This window comes from Anopheles bellator, chromosome 2, assembly GCF_943735745.2.
Source record: "Anopheles bellator chromosome 2, idAnoBellAS_SP24_06.2, whole genome shotgun sequence".
NCBI classification, from domain to species: Eukaryota; Metazoa; Arthropoda; class Insecta; order Diptera; family Culicidae; genus Anopheles; species Anopheles bellator.
The window spans coordinates 65,880,294-65,908,203 of NC_071286.1; the positions used below are offsets into that span (position 1 = coordinate 65,880,294).

Below are 27,910 nucleotides of genomic sequence, written 5' to 3' on the forward strand. Positions count from 1 at the left end.
ATCGTTCAAATTGTAGGTCTATTTATGCTTCACCCAAATGGTGTTACGAAGACGGTAGCTTTGCTGCATGTAATTGTCTACTTATCAATAGCCATCCATCGACCAAATAATAATAATACCAATAATAATAATAATAATAATAATAATAATAATAATAATAATCATAATAATGGTAATGCGTAAAGCAAATTCAGCTTAAGCGCATTAGCTGTGCCGATGGCAAAACAGTGTTCCATGGTAACATGGCTAACAGCGAGTCATGGCAGGTTCACCGATGACACCAACCGTTGCGCACATCAAAGCGGTGCGGTTCACATCACCAAAGCGGTATTATCAAGCCATTTGCGTACTGATGTTGTGACAGTTCAAATTATAGTATGACTATCTCATCAATGTATGCAAATAATTCCGCCCGCGTGCAACTGGCCATCTCCCAAGTCTACCATCTAGCAAGCGACGAATTGCGTCGAGGCTTTCATAAGGATAATAATGTAGTAACGGTTGTATGCCGACTTACCGATCACGGGCTGGCATCCGGTGAACGGATCTCCGGTGTATCCCGGTTCACAGCTGCAGCTAGGAGTATGGCGCACCACCGAGCATCTCGCGTTCAAACCACAGGAGCCGGGGCACGGATCGGTACACTTTTGCCTGATGCACGCCTGGTTTTCGGCACACTCGGTGCTGAGAATGCACTCCGGCCGACAGCTCGGGGGCGCCCCGATGTAGCCGGGCAGACACGAGCAGGCCTCCCGGTCGCCGACCACCTTGCACTCGGCGTTCGGTCCACAGGGCGACGGTGTGCAGAGGGCGCGCGGTGATTCGGTCGTCGCGACCGGCAACACCTCCTTGTAGCACCGGGTAAACGGATCGCCGGTGTATCCCGGGGAGCAGCTGCAGATCGGGCTGTGGTTGACGATGTTACAGTTCGCGTTCTGTCCGCACGAGCCCGGGCACGGGTCGATGCACTTGTAGTTGACGCACGCTCGCTGCGCCTCGCAGTCCCCGTTCTGCTGACACTCTGGCCGGCAGTTCGGTGGGCTGCCGACCATATCCGGCTGACACTTGCACACCGCCACCTCGTTCTGGATGCGACAGATGCTGTTCGGGCCGCAGATATACTTGTCACAAACGGGGGCCGGTGGCGGGGTGTCCATTCGCACCTGTTCGCACCGTGCGAACGGATCACCGACCATTCCCTCCGGGCAGACGCACGTCGGTACGTGGTTGCGTACCTCACAGACCGCTTGCGTACCGCAAAGTCCCGGGCACGGATCGACACACTTGTACTGCACGCACGCCAGCTTGTCGGAGCAGTCGGCGCTGACGTCGCACTCGCGCCGGCAGCCGGAAAACACGTCGTACGGGTTGCCGTCGTACCCGGCCAAGCAGTAACACGCTCCCGCGTTGTTCCGCTCCCGGCACTCGGCGTTCGGTCCGCACGGTGAAGGAGTGCACGGTGTTAACCGTTCGGTGGTCGCTACAAGAAGACAAATGTTAGTTGGGTGTGGGTCACGCGATCACAGGACTCGCCAGGACTACTTACGGGGTACGGTGCGGCTACACTGCTCCAGCGGGTTCCCTTCGAACCCTTCGTCGCACGTGCAAACCGGCCGGTGGTTGATTACCCGGCAGCCGGCGTTCAGTCCGCAACCGGCTGCACACGGGTCCACGCAGCGCTCGTTCAGACAGGCCAGGTTACTGGAGCATTCCGCATCCCTGGTGCACTCCGGTCGACAGTTGGGCGCCCGCCCGATGTAGTTCGGTGCGCAAGAGCACGCTGGCTGCCCGTTGACGGCACGGCAGTTGGAGTTCGGGCCACACGGCGATGGGTTGCACGGGTCGCTCACCAGCACGTCCTTCGGTTCCTCCTTCTTCACGCACCGCACGAACGGATCACCGGTGAAACCGGGCGAGCAGCTACAGATCGGGTTGTGGTTCACCACCTGACAGCGGGCCTCGGTGCCGCACGTTCCCGGGCACGGATCGACGCACTTCCGGTTCACGCACGCCCGATCCTGGCTGCACTCCGAGCTGACGACGCACTCCGGTCGGCACATGGGCGGCGTGCCGATGTAGCCCGCCGCACACGAGCACACCGGATGGCCGTTCACCTCCCGGCACTGGCTGTTCGGGCCGCACGGCGACGGTTGGCAACCGGGTTGCCTCGGTCGTTCCGTTACCACCTCCGCCCGCGTGCAAGTGCCGGTCGGATCACCGGTGTAGCCCTCGAGACAGTAACACACAGGACCGTGGTTTTGCACCGTGCACTCGGCGTTAACTCCGCACGCTCCCGGACAAGGATCCGTGCAGCGGTTGTTGACGCACGCACGCGATCGCTCACAGTCGGTGTTCTGCACGCACTCCGGCCGGCAGCCCGTGTACGGGTCGCCGAAGTACTCCGGCAGACAGGTGCACGAGCCGGCTCCGTCGCGCTCCTTGCACACCGCGTTCGCTCCGCACGGTGACGGTTTGCACGGTTCCAGTGGGTCGTTACCTCGGACTGAAAGAAAGAGAAGTCGTACGATTAGTACACTAGGAAAGCGTGTTGAGAACGGTCAGGGTCCTGCAAACGGATACAGCTACACGTGCGTGGGGCGGGAAACAGTTCTATACAGTGGAGCGTGGCAGGGTGGAAAAAGGATGCATGCTTACAGGGCGGTACTTCTGTACAGACGGAGAACGGATCCCCGGTGAATCCGGTTTCGCACTCGCAGATCGGACTGTGCTTCACCACCGTACACCGTGCGTTAATACCACAAGAGCCTACACAGGGATTAGTACACCGTTCGTTGACGCAGGCCTGCGTCGCTGGACACTCCGCGTTCAGTACGCACTCCGGGCGGCAGTTCGGTGCGCGGCCGACGTAGTTCGGCAAACACGAACAGGCCGGCGTCGCCCCGACGGCTCGGCAGACGGAGTTTGGTCCACAGGGCGACGGCACGCACGGATCGACCGGATCCTGCACCACCGGTGCTTCTGCGTGGCACACGCCAGCGACCGGAATAGAAAGAGCGGGAGCGAGAAAGCAAGAAAGCACGAGAGAAACATACAGAGAGATAGAGAGAGAAAGAGAGAGAGAGAGCAAAGAGCAAGAAAGCGTAAGCGTAAGGATAAGAGGAAAACAATCGTGAGGTGAGTGAACAACACCGGTCACAAAAACCGCTGCTGCTGCGACCCCGTGCGTGTCCCTCGTGAGTGAGGGGCCACAAGCCACGGATGAGGCCAACAACAACAACAACAACAACAGTGCGCGCAAAAACGCGACGCTCGCTTACTTTCGACTGGCACGCAGCGCACAAACGGATCGCCGGTGAAACCGAGCGAGCAGCTACAGATCGGGTTGTGGTTCACCACCTGGCAGCGGGCGTTCAGGCCGCACGTGCCAGGACACGGGTCCGTGCATCGCTGCCCGATGCACGCCTTGTCGAGCGGACACTCCGAGCTGACGGTACACTCCGGCCGACAGGACGGCGGCGTACCGACGAACCCGGCCTGGCACGAGCAGACCGCGTGGCCGTTCGCCTCCCGACACACACTGTTCGGTCCGCACGGGGACGGCGAGCAGGGATTGAGCGGAGGATCGTTTTGCTCTGCAAACAACACAAGGGATCAGTCAAAACTGCGATCGGTGGTCGGTGCGATCGGCTCACAAGGCCTGGCCGAGGCCCTCTTACTCGGTTGGCACTGCCGGAACGGATCGCCGGTGAAGCCGGGCCGACAGGAGCAGCTGGGCGCATGGTTCACCACGTGGCACTCGGCTTCGATGCCGCAGACACCCGGGCACGGATCCTGGCAGCGGTTGTTCACGCACGCCCGCACCCGCGGGCACTCGCTGTTGGTGACGCACTCCGGCCGGCAGCCACTGTACGGATCGCCGAAGTACTCCGGCGCGCACGTGCACGATCCTGCACCGTTGCGCTCCTTGCAGACGGCATTGGCCCCGCACGGTGACGGACTACATGGGTTACGTGGCTCGTCGCGACCCACTGTTACTATACCGAGGAGTAGGAAAGAGGTACGTTATATACACACATACACTACTAGCTACGTACAAGATACCACACAATCCATATGCACACAAATATTCACACACAAACTATCGAATAGATCAAAACTGTACAAACATATTATACACATAAATACAAAAAACCAGGTCTACAAGACGAAAATGAGATTGTGGAATCGGACGACTCTAGCTGTTAGTTAGGTTCTCCTCGTTATTCTTTTGTGGGCACATTACATAATTTTGACATTGGGCAAAGGATTTCATTTTAAAACGCAACCCATTTTGAGTTTGAGGTTTCCAAAATTCGCGAAAGATCGCGATTTTGACTTAACAAACAAAGAGCGTCAAAGGTCCCCGAAAAAGTTCGATGACACTGAACTACAAGAACTTTTGGACGAAAATGACTGGCAAACGTAACATCCATTCGCGGATATGCTACATGAGTCTCAGTACGCCATATCCCAACGTTTGAAGGCCCTGGGAAAGATTCATAAGATTGGAACCAAGGGTGCCACGTGAACTGAACGAAAGACAGCAGGAAAACCAAAAAAAACGAATATGAAATTCTGCTCGCTAGCTACAAAAGGCAAATCATTTCGCCATCGGATTGGGATTGACGATGAAAAATGGATTCATTTTGAGAGTCCTTAATGTGCAATTAAAAATCATTCGATTGCAAAACCAGATCGTTTCGGTAAAAAGACAATGCTGTGTGTCTGGTGTGGATCAGAAAGGTGTGGTGTATCATAAGCTCCCAAAAGCTGGTGAAACCGTTAATCACTACTAACAATAAATGATCAATGCATGGTTCAACATCGATCAAAAAACGTCCACAATGGGCCAGAAGACACGGTGCGGTAACTTTGCTCCATGACATTGTGCCTGTAAAACTGGTTCAAGATAAAATAGCACTTAGCAGGGAGCTGCTACACCAGCCGTTCGTACTATACTTGGCGGCTTCCGATTATCATTTATTTCTTTGAAAGCAAATCTCATTTTCGACTTTTAGACCCGGTAAACATGCTCGCGCTGATGCAGGCATGGACTAATTACAGCATGCAGGTCGGGTCGCGCCGCGTCCGGAAGAAGAATGGGGTTCGGGCCGTTCTTCGTTTCCCGGCGACGAACCCGCCATTTCCGGAAACCTTAGGAACTACTGAGTATCTACATGTATACACATCTACACAGTTCGCGATCTCGTGGGGCCGCCGCCACCGACCCGTTGTCCCGCTGTCGTGAGGCGGGCAACGGGGTCGGAACGGCATGGCATGGCACACGATTCTCGCCGGTTCGATAGTGCGCAGGATAGCGCGCGCACGGATAGTGTGAAGAAAGTATAGTATAGTGGTGAAGGTGAAGAGATAGCTTACAGGGTATGACTGTACACCCGGAAAAGGGATCGCCAGAGTATCCGGCCTGGCAGGAGCAGGTGGGCGAGTGTTCGATCACCCGACAGACGGCGTTCGGTCCACAGGAGCCCGGGCACGGATCGGCGCAGCGTTCGTTCACGCACGCCTGGCTACCCGGACACTCCGCATTGATCGTACATTCGGGGCGACAGTTCGGGGCGCGGCCGACGTAGTTGGGCAGACAGGAGCAGGCAGGGACACTGCCTACCGCACGGCACTGAGAGTTGGGCCCGCAAGGGGACGGAACACAGGGGTTTACGGGCTCCAGATCCTGTACTACTTGCTCTGGAACCAGGACCAGACCACGGAAAGAGAAAGGAGACGCGTGTCAGTGACGAGGTGAACCACTAGAGAGCCCGGAGGGAGGACGTCCGCTTCAGCTTACTTTCTTCCGGGACGCAACGCTCGAACGGATTGCCCGTGAACCCGGACGGGCAGCTACAGATGGGGCTGTGGTTCAGCACCTGGCACCGGGCATCGAGGCCGCACGTACCAGGGCACGGATCGACGCACCTCTGCCGGACGCACGCCTTGTCCAGCGAGCAGTCGGAGCTAACCGTACACTCGGGCCGGCAAGCGGGCGGTGTGCCGATGTAGTCACCCTGACAGGAGCAGACGGCATGCCGGTTCACCGTGCGACACGCGCTGTACGGACCACAGGGCGAAGGTCTACAAGGGTCCACGGGCGTATCTTCGATTTCTGAACACGGCGGTGGACAGCAATAGAGAAACGAACCAAAGGGAAGTCAAGAGATGAAATTAGGCGGGTGGACTGTTCCGATGGACGATGGGAGACGTACGTTTCGGTATCTCGCGGCATCCCTGCGACGGATTGCCGGTGTACCCGGGCAGACACGAGCACGAGGGCGAGTGGTTCATCACGAAGCACTCCGCGTTCGGGCCACACATGCCGGGGCACGGATCGACACACCGGTTGTTCAGACAGGCGCGCGTTTTCGCGCAATCCGAACTCAGGACACACTCGGGCCGGCACTCGCTGTACGGATCACCGAAGTAGTCCTTCAGACACGTGCACGAGCCCGCGTTGTTGCGTACGTTGCACTCGGCATTCACACCGCAAGGCGACGGATGGCACGGGTTCACAATCTCCGGTTCCCGGTGGACTAGCGGGTCGCCAAGGGAGACAGAGGGGGAGAGATTAGCGTTGCGACACGGATGATTGGTGGCTGCAGGCCTCAGAGGCTTACTTATGATTGGAGCACACGACACGTAGGGATCACCATCCATCCCCTCCATACACCGGCAGCTCGGCTGGTGATGCTGGACCGAGCAGAACGCATTGGAACCACAGGAACCGGGACAGGGGTCAGCGCAGCGCTCGTTGATGCACGCCTGCATCGGCGTGCACTGCGAGTTGGCGGTACACTCGGGGCGACAGTTCGGGGCCCGTCCGACGTAGTTCGGCAGACAGGAGCAGGCGGCCGTTCGGCCAACCGCTTTGCACTGCGAGTTCGGCCCACAGGGCGACGGAACACACGGCTCAACCGGTGTGTCCTCCACCACGGGACGACCTGCGATCGGCCCGCAAGAAAAAAGGCAGCGGAAACCAGAGAACGGATATTACAACTAGGGCTCTTAGGGAAGTTCGTTGGAAGTTACGCCTCGTGCTTACGTTCTTCTGGAATGCAGCGCACGAATGGATCGCCGGTGAAGCCGGCCTTGCAGCTACAGATCGGATTGTGGTTCACCACCTGACAGCGAGCGTTCAGACCGCACGTGCCCGGACACGGGTCCGTGCACTTGCTCCTGACGCACGCCTTGTCCAGCGGACACTCCGAGCTGACCATACACTCCGGCCGGCAGGATGGCGGGGAACCGACATAGTCCGGTTTACAAGTACAGACCGCATGGTTGTTCAGCACGCGGCAGACACTGTTCGGACCGCAGGGCGACGGTTGGCACGGTTGTACCATGGGAGGTTCCTCGCGAACTATCGGAGGGACGAGCCAGCCAGCGACAAGACAAGAAACGAAGAATTGAACCAATCAGTTTGGGCGATTTTGGGAGTGTGTGGGCCGAGAGACGGAGAGCGGACACGCGGGGCGTGATCTTACTTTCGGGCTGAGGTTTACATTCGCTGAACGGATTGCCCTCGTAACCGGGTGGACAGGAGCAGCTGGGTGAGTGGTTCACCACGTGACACTCGGCGGCGACTCCGCACGTACCCGGGCACGGATCCCGACACTTGTTGTTGACGCAGGCGCGCGTCCGCGGACAGTCACCGTTCATGACACACTCGGGCCGGCAGCCGACGTACGGATCGCCGAAGTACTCCGGGACGCACGTGCACGATCCCGCCCCGTTGCGCTCCTTGCAGACGGCATTGGCCCCGCACGGGCTGGGATTGCACGGCATTGGCGGTTCCTCGTGGAAGACTGCAGAACGGAGGGTAAGTTAGGGTTGGTTGGGTCCACCACAAAGAAGGGAGCTTAATGGTTATCTGGGTGTTTTTGCCAGGCACGTTTGTGGGGTTAAGCGTGCCGCTGGACTTCTAGTGGCCTACGTAGTATTTCTTCCATTCGATTCAAAGCCGGCGTTTTAGCTGGCAAGCGAACGTACAGGAGTGAGTCCTGCACGAGGTCAGGTTAGCAACGGGCGCAGGGTTCTTAGCAGATAAGTAATCAAAATGCCTTAAACACGCATTAATAAAACACCTAACAAGGCATGGTTGAGGTTGGGGTACGATGAGCAGGAGCATTACTGACGAGAGAGAGACGGTCAGAGGCAGAAGAGCAACTTAAGTTAGCGTTGTGAAGCTTGCATTTCATGTTGCGGTGTCCGATCGTGTGGTGTGTGCGTGAGTGTGTTTGCTTCAGACGAGCAGAAACGGTGTTCCTGGGTGCCATTGTGTGTGGGTGTTTGACATTAGCATGGTTGTCTGTAGAAAGCGAACCATCAGGGCAGAGAGACCAAGGATTAGTTGGCGCAAGCACAGAGGTTATCGCAAGTGACGTCATTCGCTCGTCATTCAACGACAAAACGAAACGTTCGAGCCCCGATCGGCGAAGCATCCTGATTCGTCCTGCGGACGCCACAGGGCACCATTCAAGTGAGGAAGCAGGGCTCAGCATCAAGCAAGCATCAAGCAGCAGACTGCGGCGGCTCCACCAAAAGGGCTTACTCTGGATGACGTAACATCCACTGAACGGATCCCCGGTATGGCCGACGGCACAGCTGCACATGGGCTTGTGGGCGACCACCGTACAGTCGGTGTTGACACCGCACGACCCAGCGCACGGATCGCGGCACCGCTCGTTGATGCACGCCCGGCTCATGGGACACTCCGAGTCGACGGTACACTCGGGCCGGCAGGCGGGCGGCCGACCCACGTAGTTCGGCAGGCACGAGCAGACGGCCCGGTCGTTGTGGACCCGGCAAGCGGAGTTCACACCGCACGGAGACGGTTGGCACGGGTTCCTATATTCATCGTCCACCAGTGGTTGCTCTATGGGACAGTTGGATGGATAATGTATCAGTGCCTGGGAAGGACGAACGAACGCGCATCGAAAGCAGGTGGAACGGGTGCACCACCAAGCGAAAAGCGACCAGCGAATCAGTTGGTTTGCCTAGCAGCCTAGCGGAGCGGAGTAGCGGCGGGTACTGGGCCCGAACCACCAAAGGAAGCGTGTCTTACTTGGCTCCGGCGAGCACTGAACAAACGGATCGCCAGTGAAACCGGGGTGGCAGCTGCATATCGGATTGTGGTTGACGACACGGCACCGGGCATTCGCACCGCACGTACCCGGACACGGGTCGATACACCGCTGGTTGAGACAGGTCCTGTCGCGCGGACACTCGCCACTGATCAGACACTCGGGGCGACAGTTGGGCGGAACACCGGAACAGCTGATCTGGCACGAGCAGACCGGGTGACCATCGAGCACGCGGCAGATACTGTACGGACCGCACGGGGACGGAGAACAGGGATCCAGGGGAGCTCGGGCCGGTAGGTCTGTACGTGTAGTCGGGCCACGGGCGAACAGATATAGCAATAGCGAAAGGGACAGCAGCAGGAACGGAACAGAATAGAAGAGAGAGAGAGAGAGAGAGAACAGAGAGTTGGGTGTGTATGGTACACGGTTAGTGAAGAATGGTGAACTCCCTAAACCAGGTGACGTGAGTGCACACAGGCGTGCGCGGTGAGGAGCTTACTTTCTACCACAATCGGATGGCAAGCCTGTGACGGATTGCCGGTATAACCGGGGCTACAGCTACAGACGGGGGAGTGGTTATGTACACGGCACTCGCTGTGCGGGCCGCACGTGCCAGCGCATGGGTCAACGCAGCGCATGTTGACGCATGCCCTGGTGTGCGGGCACTCCGAGCTCTGCACGCACTCCGGTCGGCAGTTGACGTACGGATCGCCGTAGTAGTTGGCCATGCACGCGCACGAACCGGCCCCGCTGCGCTCCTGGCAGACGGCGTTCGAGCCGCAGGGCGACGGATGGCACGGTTCGAGCACTTCGTCGCGTCTAATCACTACAACAAAGTTATACGATTATCATCATGCGAATCAGAGGGGATTACAACAACAACAACAACAACAACATTTACGCTGACCCGTCCGGGGGGCGTTACGGGTTAACACCATCGCAGGTTAGGTTCGGAGCGAGCGCCACACTGGACAGCTCTCGCTCCGGAAGCGCCGGACACGGTACTGCGTACTTACCGATTTGGGTGCACCCACTGTACGGGTCGCCCTCGTGGCCCTCGTCACAGTAACACTCAGGCCGGTGGGCCCGCGTGATGCACTGCGCACCGTAGCCACAGGAACCGACGCACGGATCGCGGCACTTCTGGTTGAAGCACGCCCGGTTCGACGGGCAGTCCTGATCGGTTTCGCACTCCGGTCGACAGTTGGGTGGCGTACCGAGCATACCGGCCGCACACGTACACACGGCACGGCTACCGATCTCGCGGCACTCCGAGTACGCCCCGCACGGACTGGGCCGGCAGGGGGCCGCTAGCGGTTCGACCGGTTTCGGGGAGCATTGCTCGAACGGATTACCGACCATGTCACGCAGGCAGCTACAGAACGGCTTGTGGTTGATCACCTGACACTGGGCGTTTACACCGCACAGGCCCGGACACGGATCGACGCACCGCAGGTTGACGCAAGCCCGATCGTGCGGGCACTCCTCGCTGCTCGAGCACTCTGGCCGGCAGGCGGGTGGCGTTCCGCGGTATCCTTCCGCACACGAGCAGGTCGGCCGTCCTCCGACCACGCGGCACACACTGTTCGATGGGCAGGCTGCGCACGGATCTTTCGGTGTGATCGGAGGGCCAACGTCTCGTCGGCAGCCCCGGAACGGGTCGCCCACGTACCCGCGGGCACACTCGCACACCGGGATGTGGTTCGCCACGGTGCATTCCGCATTCGCTCCGCACACTCCCGGGCAAGGATCGCGGCAGTGCTGGTTGACGCACGCCGCCTGGCTGGGGCAGTCCGAGTTGAGTACGCATTCCGGCCGGCAGCCGGTGTTGTACGGATCGCCTCGGTACGGTGAGATGCAGGTGCAGCGGGCGGCTCCGTTGTGCTCGCTGCACACGGCATTCTCGGCGCAAGGACTCGGATAGCAGGGGTCACGCGGTACGTCCCGCGGTATCGGCGAGCAGCCAACGAACGCATCGCCCTCGTACCCGGCCCGACAACTGCAGAACGCCGAGTGGGCCACGATGTGACAGTCGGCGTTGGGTCCGCACGCATTGGCACACGGATTCTGGCACCGCTCGTTGATGCACGCCCGGTTCTGCGGGCACTCTGAGCTGAGGACGCACTCTGGTCGGCATCCGGGGGGTGTCCCGATAAAGTTCGGCTGACAGGAGCACGTTGGCCGGCGGCCATGCACCTGGCAGAGGGAGTTCGGTCCGCAGGGTGATGGGTCGCACGGGTTCCGCGATTCGATCGGTGGCCCGACCGGTTCGTTCTGTCGCGGTGCGCAAATCACGAACGGGTCGCCCTCCTGGCTGGGACCGCAGCTGCAGATCGGGTTGTGGTTCAGCACCTCACAGCGTGCCCCGACACCGCACGTTCCCGGGCAGGGATCGGCACACTTCAGGTTGATGCAGGCCCGGTTCTGTGGGCATTCCGCGTTGATCATACACTCGGCCTGACAGGCCGGTGGCACTCCACGGTACCCTGGCAGACACGAGCAGAGCGCATAACCGTCCGGTGTCGTGCGACACTTGCTGTTCGGTCCGCAAGGGTTCGGATCGCACGGTGTACTGTCCGGTGGTGGCAGGATACTACGCTCGGTGCACGCCACCAGCGCATCGCCCGTGTGTGTTGGCGGGCAGTAGCAAATCGGCAGGTGGTTCACCACCTTGCACTGCGCCCCGACACCGCACGCGTTCGTGCAGGGGTCGACGCAGCGCGTGTTCACGCACGCCTTCCCGAGGGCACAGTCCGTGTTGACCACACACTCGGGCCGGCAGCCTATCAGCGGGTCGCCGTAGTAGTTCTTCTTGCAAACGCACGCCAGCACGCCGTTCTGTTGCTTGCACTGGGTGTTCGCACCGCACCGGATACTGTCACACGTCTCGCGGGGACTTTCACGCGGGGTACACTGCTCGTACGGGTTGCCATGCATCTCGGGCGGACAGTAGCAGACCGGACGGTGACGTTCGACGCTGCAAAGCGCATTGTAACCGCACGAACCCGGGCACGGGTCCTGACATTGCGACTGTAGACACGCCAGGTTGAACGGGCAATCGGTGTTGAGCACACACTGCGGTCGGCAGCGCGGATTATGGACAGCATCGGGGGCTACGCACGGATCGCACAGCGCGACGTCGTTGCCGTAGATCGAGCATACTTCTCCCGCTCCGCACGGGTCCGACGAGCAGGGCTGGCGGGTCATGTTGCGTTCCTCCGGTATCGGCACGCACTGCACGAACGCGTCGCCCGTGAATCCAGATGGGCAGCGGCACATCGGGGTGTGGTAGCTGACGCTACACTCGGCATTCACGCCACAAACCGTTCCGAGAGTGCACGGGGCAACACAGCGGTGATTGACGCATGACTTGTCCGGGGTGCAGTCGGAGTTGAGGTCGCACTCTGGCTTGCAGCCCTTGCGCGGATCGCCCTGGTAGTTGGGTAGACACTTGCAAACCGGTCGCTTGCTGCGCGTCGTACACTTGGCGTTCGCACCGCACGGGCTTGGATTGCAGGCATCACGAGGTCGTTCGTCTGCGGCGTAACACTGGACGGCCGGATTCCCGGTCAGGCCGGCATCGCAGAAGCACACCGGATGGTGTCCTTCGACCCGGCAGTGCGCTCCGACGCCGCACGATCCCGGGCAGGGATCGGAGCATCGCAGTCCGATGCAAGCCCGGTCGGCGGTACACTGGTCATCGGTAAGGCACTCGAACGCGTGACAGCCGGATGTGGTTGGATCGCCACTCAGCCCCGGAGGGCACCGGCAGCCGGGCGAGCCATCCACGAGCAGCACACACTCGGCTCCTGGTCCGCACGGGTTCGGTTCGCACACTGAACGGGGCTGCTCCACGCACCCACCACCGTAAGGGTCGCCGATAAAGTTCGCCTTACAGTAGCACTGCTCGCGCCCTTCGGCCACGTAACAGTCCGCATTCGGCCCGCACGGGCCTGGTTGACACAGTTCCGGTGTCACCACAGGCTCAACGCAACTTCGATAGGGATTGCCGCTCAACCGGTCGGGACAGTAGCAGACGGGGCTGCGGGACGCATCGCACACTGCACCGAACCCGCACGGATTCGGATCGCATGGGCTCGTCGGTTCCACGCAGCCACGGATCGTGTTCGGACTCTCGATATACCCGGGAACGCACGTACACTTGGCGTAGCCGTTGCCTAGCACGGTACATTGCGTATTCGGACCGCACGGTGACGGCACGCACGGGTTCTGTGGCAGTGTGCAGGGTGTTTGCGGCGGGTTTCCTTCGTACTCGGGCAAACAGAAGCAGGTTGGCTGGCCTCCGATCTTCCGGCAGCCCGAGTTCGGACCGCACGGATTGGGCGAACACTCGTCGCCTTCGGGTACTGCAATAGAGCAAAAGCCGGACATGAGAAATGCGAACGGTCTGTTAGCGTGGGTCGCTTGATACTTACTGCAGTTTTTGAACGGATTGCCGGTGAGTCCCCGAGGACAGAAGCATACGGGGCTTCCGCGATCCACCTCACACATCGCGCCGACACCGCACGGGTTCGGTTCGCACGGGTTGGACGGCGGGTTGCAGCCCGCGCGTGCATCGCCCCCGTATCCGGGCGGACACCGACAGACGGCCTTGTGACGCTTCACGTCGCACATCGCGTTCGGGCCACATTGGCACGGCGACGAACAGCGGCCACCGATGCACGCCTCGTTATCGTTGCACTGCCGATCTGTCAGACAGCCCTGGTGCTGGGTGCACTCAACGTATGCGTTCCCAGTATACCCGGGCTGGCAGCGGCACTCGGTCCCGTGGTTAACGGCGTAACACTCGGCATTGTCGCCACACGAGTCGCTCTGGCACGGGTTGATGCATACCCGGTTCAACCGGTCGCACAGCTTCTCCGGTGGACAATCTTCGTTGTACTGGCACACCGAACCGGGCGCGATGACTGTTGGGAAACGGGGAGCGGTTCACTAGCTATCAATATCGGCTGTCGGAACTAAGCATGATGTCGTCGCCTAGATGAGTTGCGCACCCGTCTTTCAACATCATCTCGTCCCCATTGGGACGGTTCACCTACCTGGTACGCACTGCACAAAACCGTTCCCGTGATAGCCGTCGATGCAGCTGCAATCGGCACCGTGTCTCGTGTTGATGCAGACCGCATTGACCGTACAAGGGTTTTTCACATCGCACGCCCGCTGGCACACGTTACCGACACAGGCCTCCGTCAGTGAACACTCATCGTGGGTGGTGCATTGTACTGGATACGGTGCCAGAAAACACGGAAAGAGAGTGGTGTGGTTTGGTGGGTTGTGATCATTGTGCACGTATTTACACGATTGTTTGGGAGTTTAAATTTAAAAGTAGGAGTGAAGCACTCGTATTTGTATGTAAGTAATCGAACGACGGTGCAAAATATGGATTACGTGAGAAATTAATTGCGTTGAGCTATTGTACAAAGAGCTGTAACAGTGTGGAGAGCATGTAAGCGTTAGAATGGTGGTCGATGATCTTACTTGGCTGCAAGGCGCTGCACTTGATGCTCGGGTTACCCTCGTGCCCACGGGGGCACGTGCAGACAGGGCGGTGCATTTTCGGCTGACACGTCGCCGTCGGGGCGCACACCCCATCGAACAAGCACGGATTTTCGCACAAACCCATATAGCAGGCCTCCGCATCCAAGCAGTCGTTATGCGATTGGCAAGGCTCGGGTATTTTTGGTGATCCCGGTGGCTCTGTTTAAGGTTAATAATAATTAATGAAAGCATGGCATTAGTTGGGGGTGAGTCAGTAGTCTGCTGCAGTGCTGTTGCTGCTGCATGGAATTGGAACGAGCTGCAGAAGAGCTAGAGGAACTTGGAAAACAAAGGTTGCGAAAAATCAAACATAGGTGAAAACAGTATTGCACAAAACAGAGAAAGGTGTAAGTGCGGTGGCTAGTCATTAGGAATCAGTAATGTAAAGCAAGGTGTAGAACGTAGTAGTGGAAGAAGAAAAATGTCAGGAAAAGCAAGTATATTTACAGACACGAAGAGAGAGACAGAGAGAGAGAGAAAGGGGAATAGAAAGAGAGAGTGGAGTGAAAATGCTTCCGGATAGTGTAGGCAGCTGATAATACCTCTTGCACAGGGAGTGTTAGGGGGAAGGTTGGTTGAGTTACACAGTAAGGAACATCGTGACTGTACACAAACTTCACTCTCAGTGCACTCGGTTGTGCTATTGCAGGCTTTGGTGGCTGGCAGCGATGTTGTATTAAATAGCGGTTCACTGGTATAAGTAGTGGTTATTAATCCATCCGTTGTAAAGTCATACTCTTCCGACACCGCGGCAGATTTGGCAGTTGACGTTTCAGTTGAGAAATTGTCGATAGTTGTCGGTGTTGTCGATATTACAAACGTCTTACGACTTACGGTTATAATGTTATACACGGGCATGTTGGTCGAATTTTCCATATCAGTTAAATTGAAAACACTTAAATTAGGGCCCGGTGAAAGAACATGCGTAACTGTGGTGTGGTCGTCCCTATCGGCAGCAGTTTCGGTTTCTCTAGCGTATCCTGTGGTTGATTTTTCCCTGACTGTCGATTGATCTCTTACTTCTGTGGTGGGTGGTAATCGAGTAGTGTAAACGGTTGTGTCTGTGTCAGAAGAAGTTGTTTCTCTAGGGTATCCTGTGGTTGTTTCATCCATAAATGACGATCGATCTCGTACATCTATGGTTGTTGGCAATCCAGAAGTGAAAGTTGTCGAATCTGTGTCAGAAACAGTTGTTGTTTCTTTCAAATATCCTGTGGTTGTTTCTTCCCTGACTGTCGATTGATCTCTTACTTCTGTGCGGGTTGACAATCGAGTAGTGTAAACTGTTGTATCTGTGTCAGAAGTAGTTGTTTCTCTAGGGTATCCTGTGGTGATTTCGTTCCTGATTAACGTTCGATCAGCTACTTTTATGGGTTTTTGTGATCGAATCGGATAAGGTGTTGTGTCTGCATATGCAACTGTTGCAATTTTTTCAGGATAATTTGTGCTTGTTGTTGCTTCAATTATTGTTACATTAGGTGTAGTTAATTGTAGTGTGGTATAATTTGCCTGATCAAAAAATGTTGTGGTATCTATTACATATTCGGTAGTTGTTCCTAAGTCAGACTTTTTCAACGTCTGCGCATCGCCGTTATTGTGTCGCAGCAGACCTGTTGTAGTTGATTCAGTTTCGAAACTAAAGTCAGTCGAAGTAACGGTTTGTGCAAGTTCCTTATTTGGGTGTTCTGTAATTTGTGAGTCTTCTGCTACCTTATCAAGGTAATCAATTGTCGACGAAGCTATCGCTGTTTTGTTAGTTTTTCGATTCGTTTGAACCACTGAGGCGGCTTGCGTAGTTGTTATGAAAGTTGTACTTTCGCTTTCTTCTGTGGTAAGTTCATTGGTATCAGTGCTGATATCTACAGCATTCCGAGTAGTGGTAAACACGCTTGCATCACTTGTTAAACTCTCCGTTCCACGCTCAAACAAAGCGGTTGTTATTGCTGTGCTTGTTATGCTGTTAGCTGTTGTCATAGGCTCTCCGTCGAAAACCTCGGTTGGATCTGTGCTATTTACATCTGGATAAGTGTTGGTTGTTGTGTTCGTTTCTGTGTTACGTATTGGTTTTTTTAATCAAGACAAAACACAAACAAAATTGAACTGTAATTAGTCTGAGCTTTTTTACAATAATTTATGCACAATTGTTTGTTGAGTATGGATGGCTGGATGTTTCAATGTGTTCGTGAAGTATGTGTGATATAAATGTCTCGAGTAACGAAAACTAAAAGCAATGGTTAAATTTTGCATGTGATATTCAGCCAAACGGGTGCATTGTAAACACAGTGGTGGATTAGATGGTGCCACTATCATTGCCGTGGTGGGTAAGAAGATGAATACCTTGAACTTACGTTCATGATGCAATCTGCTTGTATCGTTTCCAACACATAAGCTGAGCGACAGAGTAGAAGCAAGCCAATAGGAATAGTGGGGATCGAACTAGCTAACTAAGAATGGAACTAAGAATACTAGCGCAGCGGGATCGAATGTGGTGAATAAATCGAAACTAAATAATCATCCTTAGCATCGGCAGGTTTGTCTGATTATGTATAATCGTATTGGTATGCGGCGATTTGGCGAAATGCGCATGATTGTGGCAGCAGAAAATACTTACCCTTTACACACCCTCCAGTGATAGGATCGCACGGAATTCCAGGTGGACAGTGCTCGCAGCCGGTCGTACGGTCGGTATCCTTCTGAACGCAATTGCATCCGTCGCAAAGCTGTCCCGAAAGGCAGTCAGTATTTTTCGTACATTGACACACTACAATTCAGGGAGAAATCGTTTCAAATCAAATTGTCCTCCTTATAGCAGGAACACCGTGTCGGCGGTACTTACGCTTCACACAAACTGCTTCATGATTTTGCACTTCGCATTCTTCCTCGGCATCACAAGGATTGCCTGATCGGCACGGATCGACGCACACGCCGTTGATGCACGATCTCTCCGGTGGGCACTCATTGCTATGGCGACATCCAAGCTCTGCAATGCCCGAAAGAAACGTTATAGTCACCAAAGCAACAATAGATCAAAATAAGACAGAGAGAAAGATTGATGCAAGTTTTGCACTTCAATTGATCGATTGGAAACAGGTAAATTACTTGAATTAAATTCATAGACTAGATTACATTTCAAGCGAATAGTGATGGTTGTACACATGCAAATAATATATTTGCTCGAACCCTTCCCCTGATACAGCGCGAGCGGAAAGCAGTCATAGTATCTAGCATTAGCGAAAGCTTTGTTGTTAGTGCTTAGTTTATTAACCATTTTCCCTCACCAGTGAAAACCCTTTCGTGAAGTGTATGACTATAACTAAAAAAGTGCAGACAGCAGCTCATGCAAAACAGGTACACTTCAACGCCCTTCCGTTTGTGAATGCTACTTGAAAACGCGGATACATACACTACCGTATACTTCCCACAGGAGAAATACACCCCCTACGCACTAAAACACTTTTATACGGTCGTTCTGACAGAAGAAGAAGAGAGGAGGTATTGATGGATCTCTGATCTCAGGAGAGTTTGTCATGCGGCTGCAGCGGTCTGTTCTGCAGTAAGGCACCTTCTGGTTTTTGGTGTGTGGGAGCCATTCGATGAAGGATATACTCCGCAGTCCAGTACTCAAGGACCACGACGATGAATAGTGATGAACCAAAAAGTACGGTAAGAGAGCGCATTGCCAAGATTCCAGATCGATTGTATGGTTTTGTTCAACTCTAACCAGACAAACACCCATTCTCGTCGGTACGTGGATCAGCAGTGCAGCACCAGCAAAGCTGACATGGTCGCGGTAGATCTTCAATTTTAAACCAACAAGATATCGTCTACGATAGCAAGGGGCTAATTGCTAGTGGTAAGCAACAGCTTACCGAAAAGCAACACAGGGAAAACAGCGATGGTGATGGTGGATGGTAACACGATAGTCAATGTAGGAGGCTCAAATGGTTGACTACAGTATGGTAAAAAGATTTCTAGACAAACAAACATCTGCGTTTACCATGCATTGTACTAAAAGTATATGAAGTGGGGCGGGTGGCGACACTTTGAAAGGACATCGAATCGCATCATGCACCCGAAGCACCGCACTTGAGGCTGTCGTATCGGTTGCCGAATATTTCTCTGTAGCGGTGAGTGCGATTGTGTCCTTCAAGTTCGCAGTACCGTAGGCGTGCAGGAAGAGGAGCAGAAAAAATAGAGGAACCCAAGTACTTGAGTGGAAAGGGGAAATGGGTTCGAGAGATACACAAAACATTCACGAGATCAACCGCGCACAATAATCCACGGACCGGTTTGAATGGATGCCTAACTAAACAGGATAGATAGTTTTTTGGTTGCGTTGAATGAATTTGGGTGTGGTGTTTTTGATATATTACCTGGTGTTTTCATACAATCAACGCTGTAACCGGTGCCGGTGTCGCTATTGCACAAGCACATGGGAATATGATTTAAGGTCTGACAAGGAATATCCTGAGGGCAGGGATTGAACTGAACACATGGATCGGTGCAGACATTACCAGTGCACGTTTCATTGGCCTGACAATCTTCCGCTACGTGACACTGAATGCTTTCGTACAGCGGCCGAACGGTCGTCCCCATGGGATCCAGCGAGTAGGGCATAGTAGGCGCACGCCTGTCGGCAGGCGTCGTTCTTGAGGTGGATTTGGTCGTTCGATCGACAGTAGATTCGTCTTCATCGTCACCATAGTCCTCGCCATCATAGCCCGACGTCGACAGCGGTAGGCTACGATCGTCCAAAGCATACTGCTCGGTAGTCGTTATCGTATCCTCCGTCGTGGTTGTAGTACTCGCCGTAGTCATACTGGCAGTGGTTCGCCTTTTGGTCGCCAGCGGCGTTACGGTAGCTTCACTTTTTTGCTTCAACTCGTAGTGCTTAGATGGCGACGTTAGCTCGACGAAATAGTCATCGATCGGGGTAGTGATGGCCTGTAAAGGCTCGTCACTGTCATCGGGTTCTTCTAATTCGGTAGACTTTCGATCCTGTTTCGTGAGCGTATCCACATGGCTGCTGGGCTTGGCGGTGGTTTGATTCGTTTTCGGAAGCCCTTTCGTTGTGCTCGTAGCTTGGTCCAATGAGGTTTCCACCTTTTCGGTAGTGGTCGTGGTTATTTTATCTCGACGCAACGGTGTGGTTGCAGTTGTGACACTAGTTGAAGTAGTGCTTTTGGTGGACAGATTCGGTGATTGTGGGCTCGTGCTGACAATGCTAACTATGTCGACAGTTACGTTGCTTTCGATATCCGCAGCCAACGTGACGGTACTGTCTTGCGACGAGTCCGAAGCCAACGTGCTGGAAACCATGCTACTTTCGTTCGTCGGCTCCGTTACCACGGTTGTCGTATCGTCCGGCTCGCTAGTGGTAAATTCGTCTGACCGATCAATTTTCTGTCCCTCAAAGTAACCCTCAGGATATTCGCTGGTACCTTCAGGTGGTTCGGGTGTGCTGGTGGGCGGTTTACTAATATCACCGTCCAATCCCACGCACAGCCTTAAAGGGTTTCCGGTGAAACCAGGAGGACAGGAGCAGACGGGAAGGTGTGCTTTCACTGTGCAATGCGCCCGTACACCACAGCCAGACCTACACGGATCAACACAAAGGCCGACTAAACAGTGTAATTTTTCGCCGCAGTCGGAGTGCTCCGAACAGTTGACTCTCTTCATTTCATGAGCTTTCTCTCCTTCCTTTTCTTCTTTCTCAACAGCTGCGAAAGTAAGGTTTAAGTAGTTGTGTGAGGTTACAAATAGATACATTCAAGTACATTGGTACACAAATATTTTACAGACTTTTATACATTTAATCACAGGTAGCGATAGGAACATTTGTAGAAAGTATTATAACAGCTTGCGCGTATTTGTGTATGTGCGTGAGAAAAACACAAAACACAACAAACACGCGAAGAAAAAGAGGAAACACAAGAAAAAGGACGAGAAAATATAGAGTGAAACAAAGTACAAGAAGTCGTAGAACAGAAAAAGGGCAAAGTGAAGAGTCCACTTCAAGTGGTAGTAGTTGAAAACTCCGCGGTGTATTCTTGCAAACGAGTGCAGCAGATTACACAGTAAACGGATGTTGACTATTATGTACAGACCAGTACACCGCTGAATCTTGCGATATGGGTGCTAGTCACAATGAGCAACAATGAGCTTTATTAGTCCACAGAGATGAAGCGGACAGAGTAAACAGAAACGGACCAGTGTGGATGGAAAGAAAGAGATAGAGAAGTAAACAGACAGACTGACAGCCAGACACAATTTGGAAACAGTCGAAAACGGGTCTGAACAATGTATAGCAACGGTTGGCCTAAATGTTGCAATAGGTGGCCGCGATTGGCGCATTTCATATAAGGCATTGTGATTTCGACGACTATTGCTTGATTCCTCCAATTGGTTCACCGATGGTTTCGTAAAGTCAGATGGGGCGGTAGACTTGATTCGAGCGTGGAGCGTGTGTTGAAATGAGTTGTGATAAGGTAGGAACGTTTTTGTAGGACTAGTAAGGACCAGCGTAGGTGGAAGGTTGAATGGTATTTTTTCTTTCTGGGAGGGCATGAGCATGTGTGCATGTTTGAGTTTTAGCTAGCAGCAGCGACAACCGTCACAGAGCGAACAGTTCCATTTGCAGTCCGTAGGCGTCAATGTGTGCGCAATTTTTCTGCAACATTTGATTCCAGAGCCATGCCGTTACCACAAGTTCTTCGACACAGAACGAACACAAAATGCGGCTGACAGAAGTCTGATAGTAGATGATAGTGTACAGATAGTCGGAGAAAATGGATGAAGACCACATAGAATAAGAAGTAGACACAAGGATGAACAGGTGGAAGTGCTCAGATGCTCAGATTGTATGGAACAGAAACCCTCTTGCAGATGCTTTGGCAATGGACGCGTTTCCAAAAGAGAGAAGAGTGTGAAGATGCCAAGAAACTCGTGTCGGTGACGATTGCGACAAAGGTATGAAAAAGTTAAGCTATAGGCCAATGTTTGCGCTTGAATTGACAACACAAATGAAGATTGCACTGAGCCACAGAGAGAATTGGTGGTTCCTTTGGGCATAAACTTTCAAATAGGTAGGTACATAAAAACGCCCAAAGGTAGTGTCGTTTGTTTGACTTTCATTCCAATTGCCCAATCTTGATCACAGAGGTACTAGAAGAAAGCGTAGAACAGTAGAAGGCGAATGTGAAGAGGAAATGTTGTTTGAGAAGAAACAGAGAAGAGGTCGACTATTCATCAAAGCGCTAATCGCCACTAAACGAACAGAGATTCAGAAGAAAAGTTGGGGGTTGATGTTGGGTTGTGTTCATGTTACCTTTCAAACATCCTTGCCGTAAGTCTTTTATGAATCCGGGTGGGCAGAATTTACAGATTGGTTTATGGTCTTCGACATAGCATGGCGTGTCGTCGGCACAAGTGGTGGTCTCGCACGGATTGACGCACTGGTAGTTGCGGCAGGCCAACCCGTCCGGACAGCCACTGTCGCGCAGGCAGATCGACAGCGATGGGCTGCAGTCCTTCATGCACACGCACGTCGGCCTGTGGTCCATCACGACGCACGCCTTATCGTCCGGGCAGGGGGCCCCCCGCTTACCGGTGGCAAAGCATGGGTTCAGGCAGCGGCCCTCGAGGCACGCCATATTGGAGGCGCACCCGTCGTCCCCGAGGCACTCGCGCTTCTCCGGGGCGCACACCAGCTCGCCACTGTCGTTCACGATGAAACCGTGCGCGCAAACGCAGCCGGGTCGGTGCCGGCGCACGGCACACTTCTTGTTCGACTCACAGGCAAACGGGGCCGGCACCGTGCACGGATCGCTGCACTGGCCGCTGGCGTCGCAGCGCAGACTCTCGTGGCAATCGCCATCGGTTTCGCACGCAACCGACACGATCTTGGGATCGTTCGGTCTCGGGGTGGCCACCTCTTCGCACTTGGGATCCGGTTTGCACTCGACGTTCGGGCGGCCGGTGTAGCAGCTCGGGCACGAGCATCGCGGTCGGTGCTGCACCGTCTGGCACAGGGCATTGTCGCCGCATGCACCGCGCAGCGAGCACGGATCGGAGCACTTGCCTCCGATGCAAGCCTTATCAGTGGCACATTGCAAATCGTTCGCGCAGGATTCGTCTAGAGAGGTGTTGCGGTGATGATAAGTAGGTTTCGATCAGTTGCTTGGTTGGCTGTGTTAAATAACGTTGTCGCGGTCGCGTTCCACTGGTGGAGGTCCGTCACTGTTTTATATCTGTGGCCCAGCGGCGCCTACGTATTTAATGTCTGGCATAACGTGGCCAGTAAAGGGGGGCGAACAGGCCAGAACAGCCGAAGCAGCCCGTGCATTGACCAATGATCCAATGATGCAATCCTGTTACTACATTTCGACGACGTGGACATGGTAGGACGACGCAGCCCCCGCCTTCCGGGTATGGAAGATTCGAGAAATTGTTCTACAACAAAGCCCCAGCAGCTCAAGCTAAGTAGTGCTATAGCAGGAAGGTCCGTAAACGTGACGTAAGGGACGTAAGGGTCCACAAGAAGTCGCGTTGCTACTGTCGCGTAAGGAACTGTGGTATCGAGGTTCCGAAGACGATAAGCTAACCGTCTCTGTGGCTACTTGTATCGCTTGCTACTCTTCACTCTCTCACAAATTGAAAACAACATCAACAATACATGCGCTCTGCCCGGGAAGGTTGGGTTTCGTTTTGGGAATAGTTTGGGAACAGTAAGAACAAATTGGACTTTCTGGAGGCACTCAGACTGTGGAGGGAGAAATAGCTCGGATAATATAAATGAGACAGAGAGAAAGAGAGAGAAAAGAAAGAAAAAATAGATAATAGAGAGGAGAGTGAGACAGAGATAGACTGAAGAATTGAATCAGCACTGTGTCCTAGTCGTCGATCGTGGATTTACAAACACAAAACGCCAATGTTTTGGTATGTTCGATATGTACAGTAGCAACACATATAGAGAGCTACAATGTTCAACAAATGTTGTAGATGCCAAAAGAGACACACATATTGTCTCAACGCAATAGAAGTATAGACAGAATCCTTTAGAGGGGTTGGAAAAATAAGTAGAGTAGTGGAACAGTGAAAGAAGAAAAGAGAGATAGTAGTTTGGTCGAGGAAAGTAGAAAGAAAAAAGAAGTACATTTGAAAAGCATCTGAAATCGATTTATAATACTAGGAAACGAGTGCAAAACAAACCAACATTTTGTGTGTCGTTTATATTGTTCAAATGTAGATAAAACAGGAAAAAAGAAGAAAGTAAGAGAGATTAGAACAATAAACAAAAACAAAAGAAAAAACGTAGCAAACCGGTACTTTACCCAAATCTGTTTACACATACAAAAAGAACAAAACCCGTGGCCTAACACGTGCAAGTAGTGAACTATTTGTGAGAAGTGTCCCGTCCACAGTTCCCAATCTGGCGAGAAGCAAATCGATAGAGAAAGGTAACGCTATCTAGCAGCTACAAACAGTGATGTCGTTCGCAGTGTTGGAGCAACAATTTCTTATCCTTTCGCTAGGCGGGGGGAGTGCGATACGCTACATACGGTTATAGTAACAGGTTTAACATTAATCGAGCAAAGGACAATGCACATAAGACTGCACACACGCACACACAGACAAGTTTATATGATACAAGTACAGATCAATTTGGCGGTAAAATTGAGAGAGCAAAATCGAGGGTCTGGGAACCAAGGGATACAGACTACAGACACCGCCATATTCGACACGGAGCATCGTTCTGGCTCGTGCTATACACGCCTAGATCGGCGATGGTGTGCACTAGTCGAACGGAGCCCATGGGTAACATTAGACGAACAGATCACAGATAAAAGGCTGCACAGATTGGGTAACCGCGATGGTGACAGTGACATTTCTGAACAATAGATTCCGGGTGTGTGTGTTGGTAGGGGAGGATAGTGAATTGGGTTGGATAATCAACGCTGCTCAGTGAAAAATATGGCAAACAAAGAGAGCAACACGAGCAACACAGGGTACAACAAAGATTCTGAATAGGTGTGTAATTGTATATGCATAGGGTAGTGAAGTAAATCGTGCGGTTTCTGTTTTATTCAATTTTTACAAATCATTACCCAAGACTGGGAGCCCCGAAATGAAGGTTCAATCGTGTGCAACGTTCGGACCCGGAGGAACACCGCCATGCAAAGGCAAGTACCTAACGGTAAGATGGACAGCGGAACGCAATTGGATTGTGATGTTCCAGTGCCGGTCAGAAATGATTGAGGTGTCCCAATCCTTCTGTTGCAGAAGACTGTTTAACATTTAATCCGATACTATCGGGGTGCCCATAATACAAAAAACAACCATGGTGTATAAAACAAGTTGAGCACGAGCGATCTGAAACAGATCTGCCGAGTGGGCGACAGAACAGCTAGGAGAGGCGTTACTGTAGAAATAACAAAATCGTGGGAAGTGACTGGAATAGACAACGGAATGTGTGAAGTTCGAAGTGATGCATATAAATGGTAAAATTAATCGATTTTAGAATTTAGTTGTACAGTTCGAAGCAATTACACATGTTGTAATCAGTTTTGAGCATATTCTGTCTCCTGATGGTGGTGGTAAAGGATGGGTGGTGGTGTCCGTTTGACAATCAAACAAGACGAAGTGAGTTCGACGCTCCATTCATCTCCCTGACCGTTCGCGGTATGTTAAAAGGGGGTGTGCATTTGATTTAGTTTCGTGACACTGAGCTGATGAATGGACTCTGCCCTCCGCGTCGCTTCGGTGCATTTTTCCCAAATGCCGAGCGCAGCTGGGGCGCAGAGTGCTGTCATTAGATCATAAACTGCTCTCGTTTGCCAATATGGTGTGAATGTGAAGAAAGAGTTCCAACTTGGCTTACCTTTGCGGCAGATAAACTTGGTCCCATCCCGGACGCACTCACCCACGGTGCAGCCGTTCGTCCGGCAATCGGTAGCGCCGTCCTCTTGGGTGCCTACAATTAGATGGGTGAATTATTTGGAAGCTCATTTATTGCTGAATATGTGCCGACTACTTACATAACATGTACGGATCCCCGTGCGGGTGTGTCGGAACACAAACGCACGACGGAGCACCCCAATCGGTCATCCGGCAGACGGCATTCGTGCCGCAAGCATACTGCTCGCAGTCTTTCTTCTCCTGTCTTTCTTCGCACACGCAGCCCTGTCGTGGATCGCCAACACAGCCCGGTTGGCAGGAACACTCGAAACCGTGCTCATCCTCCCGGCATACGGTGTTGTCGCCGCACGGATTCTGTGCGCAGGCGTTCTTCTGCACCGGCTGGCACTCTTGGCGCGCGTTACCGAAAAAGCCGGGCGTGCAAGAGCACTGTGCCTGCCGGTCGACGACACGGCACTGGGCGTTCAAGCCACACGCCCCCGGAATCAGACACGGATTGATGCATTTGCCCTTGGCGCAACGCTTGTCCAGTTCGCAATCGTCGTTCGTCTGGCACTCGTACTGCACGCAGCCAACCGCCGGATCGCCCTGGTAGCCGTCCGGACATAGACACAACGACCGATGGTCTGACACCTGGCAGAGGGCCCGTTTACCGCACGCCTTTCCATTGGCGCACGGATCCACGCACTTGCCATTGGTGCACGATCGTTCGGCGGGACAGTCGGCGTTCGAGCGACACCCAGCCACACAGGCCCCATTCTGACAGAGCAGTCCGGCTGGGCAGGTTCCTGGGTTACACTTCGCACGGCACTTGCCTCGCTGGCACGTCTGTCCGCATCCGCAGTCCTTCTGGTTTCGGCAAGTCTTCAAGCAGTACAGTCCTTCTTCGTCGCAGGCACACTGGGCGTTGCACTTCTCCATGGGCGGCGTGCAGGACAGGAGCGGATTGCCGAGGTAACCGACCGGGCAGCTGCACTGCACACCGTGGTTGATGACCTGGCACTCCGAGCAGGCACCACACTGGCCGGAGGTGGTACACGGATCGGTACACTTCTTGCCGATACACGCATGTTCGCTGGGGCACTGGTTGTCCGAGCGGCACCCGGCCTGACAGATGCGTCCCTCGCAGATCAGCCCACCGCCACACGACGCGTCACTGTTGCACACGGTCCGGCAAGTGCCCCGCACGCACCTCTCGTCCGCCAGACAGTTCTGATCGCTGCGACACGTCAGCATGCACGATCCACCGTAGCAGGCGTGCCCTTTCGGGCAGTCGGAGCGGGCGGTGCACAGTCGGGTCTCGGGCCGGCAGCCCAGCCCGAACGGATCTCCCCCAAGTCCCGCCGGACAGCTACACTGCTTCTGGTGGTTGACCATCACACACTCGGCGTTCGTGCCGCAGGCCGTCGGTTCCTGACACGGATCGACGCACTGCTGCCCAACACACGCCAAGCTGCCCGGGCATCCTCCATCCGATCGGCACCCAATCATACACGTTTGGCCTTGACAAATTTCGCCCGTCCGGCAGTCATCGTCCTTGCGGCAGATCGGCTTACACGATCCTGCCTCGCATCGTTCGTTTTTCAGGCAACCCTGGTCGTCGGCGCACACCGGCCGGCAGAGACCACCGATGCACGACGTGCCATCGGCACAGTTTCGATTCTCGGTGCACTGCAGTGCGGGTGCTCGCACACATCCCACCTTTGCCGTCGGGCTCGGTACCATGCCGGTGAAACAGGAGCAGCTGGCGCGATGGTTTACCACCGTACAGGCCGCGTTTGGACCACACGGGTTGTCCATGCACGGGTTGATGCACCGATTGTCGCGGCACGCTTCACTCGCACTACAGTCGCTGTCCGCCTTGCACCCGTACACGCAGCGGCCAGTCAGGCAGATGTGGCCCAGGAAGCAATCGTTATCCAATCGGCAGGTCACTGGAAAGACAATAGACGAAAAGAGAACTTCAGATTGCGCACATCCTCCCTGTCACCGGCACCGGCACTGTGCAAAGTAGAGTACGAAGTGTGTCTAAGACTGCTACGACTGCTATTGAAATCCACTGTTCTCTTGGGGAGTTGGTCACCAAGTTTGTCTGTGGCTACTGAGACTCAACTAAAATGCTTGGGGCTGAATCAACTGGTATCAAGGTGTCTAAACCAACGTCACTTACGCATGCAACTGCCTTGTAGGCACTTCTCGTTCAATGCGCACTCCTGATCAGCGCGGCAGCGTGGCAAGCACATCGACTCCTTGCAGACGCTTCCATCGAAACAGTCGGTACTCGAAGCGCAGGAGATGGGCACTGTAATGGGATGCAATCAGAATTCATTAAATATCGTGTG

At 54.1% G+C, this 27,910-nt stretch overlaps 1 protein-coding gene across 1 annotated transcript in view; it reads right to left on the bottom strand.

Moving 5' to 3' along the window:
• LOC131207891 (uncharacterized) overlaps positions 1 to 27,910 on the bottom strand; it is an 86,108-nt gene that overhangs the window by 10,967 nt on the left and 47,231 nt on the right. Inside the window, exons 13-37 of the mRNA XM_058200523.1 lie at positions 27,739 to 27,870; positions 25,688 to 27,502; positions 25,531 to 25,623; positions 21,979 to 22,785; positions 19,025 to 20,371; positions 17,488 to 17,631; positions 17,263 to 17,412; positions 14,592 to 14,810; positions 14,153 to 14,335; positions 13,529 to 14,020; positions 10,109 to 13,459; positions 9,592 to 9,918; positions 9,074 to 9,391; positions 8,561 to 8,884; positions 7,494 to 7,814; positions 7,052 to 7,369; positions 6,627 to 6,950; positions 6,219 to 6,542; positions 5,804 to 6,118; positions 5,380 to 5,703; positions 3,678 to 3,995; positions 3,279 to 3,593; positions 2,656 to 2,979; positions 1,547 to 2,503; positions 518 to 1,480 (exon numbers count right to left, since the gene is read on the bottom strand). Coding sequence (XP_058056506.1) covers positions 518 to 1,480; positions 1,547 to 2,503; positions 2,656 to 2,979; positions 3,279 to 3,593; positions 3,678 to 3,995; positions 5,380 to 5,703; positions 5,804 to 6,118; positions 6,219 to 6,542; positions 6,627 to 6,950; positions 7,052 to 7,369; positions 7,494 to 7,814; positions 8,561 to 8,884; positions 9,074 to 9,391; positions 9,592 to 9,918; positions 10,109 to 13,459; positions 13,529 to 14,020; positions 14,153 to 14,335; positions 14,592 to 14,810; positions 17,263 to 17,412; positions 17,488 to 17,631; positions 19,025 to 20,371; positions 21,979 to 22,785; positions 25,531 to 25,623; positions 25,688 to 27,502; positions 27,739 to 27,870 — 14,505 coding nt within the window. The remainder of the gene's footprint in view (positions 1 to 517; positions 1,481 to 1,546; positions 2,504 to 2,655; positions 2,980 to 3,278; positions 3,594 to 3,677; positions 3,996 to 5,379; positions 5,704 to 5,803; positions 6,119 to 6,218; positions 6,543 to 6,626; positions 6,951 to 7,051; positions 7,370 to 7,493; positions 7,815 to 8,560; positions 8,885 to 9,073; positions 9,392 to 9,591; positions 9,919 to 10,108; positions 13,460 to 13,528; positions 14,021 to 14,152; positions 14,336 to 14,591; positions 14,811 to 17,262; positions 17,413 to 17,487; positions 17,632 to 19,024; positions 20,372 to 21,978; positions 22,786 to 25,530; positions 25,624 to 25,687; positions 27,503 to 27,738; positions 27,871 to 27,910) is intronic.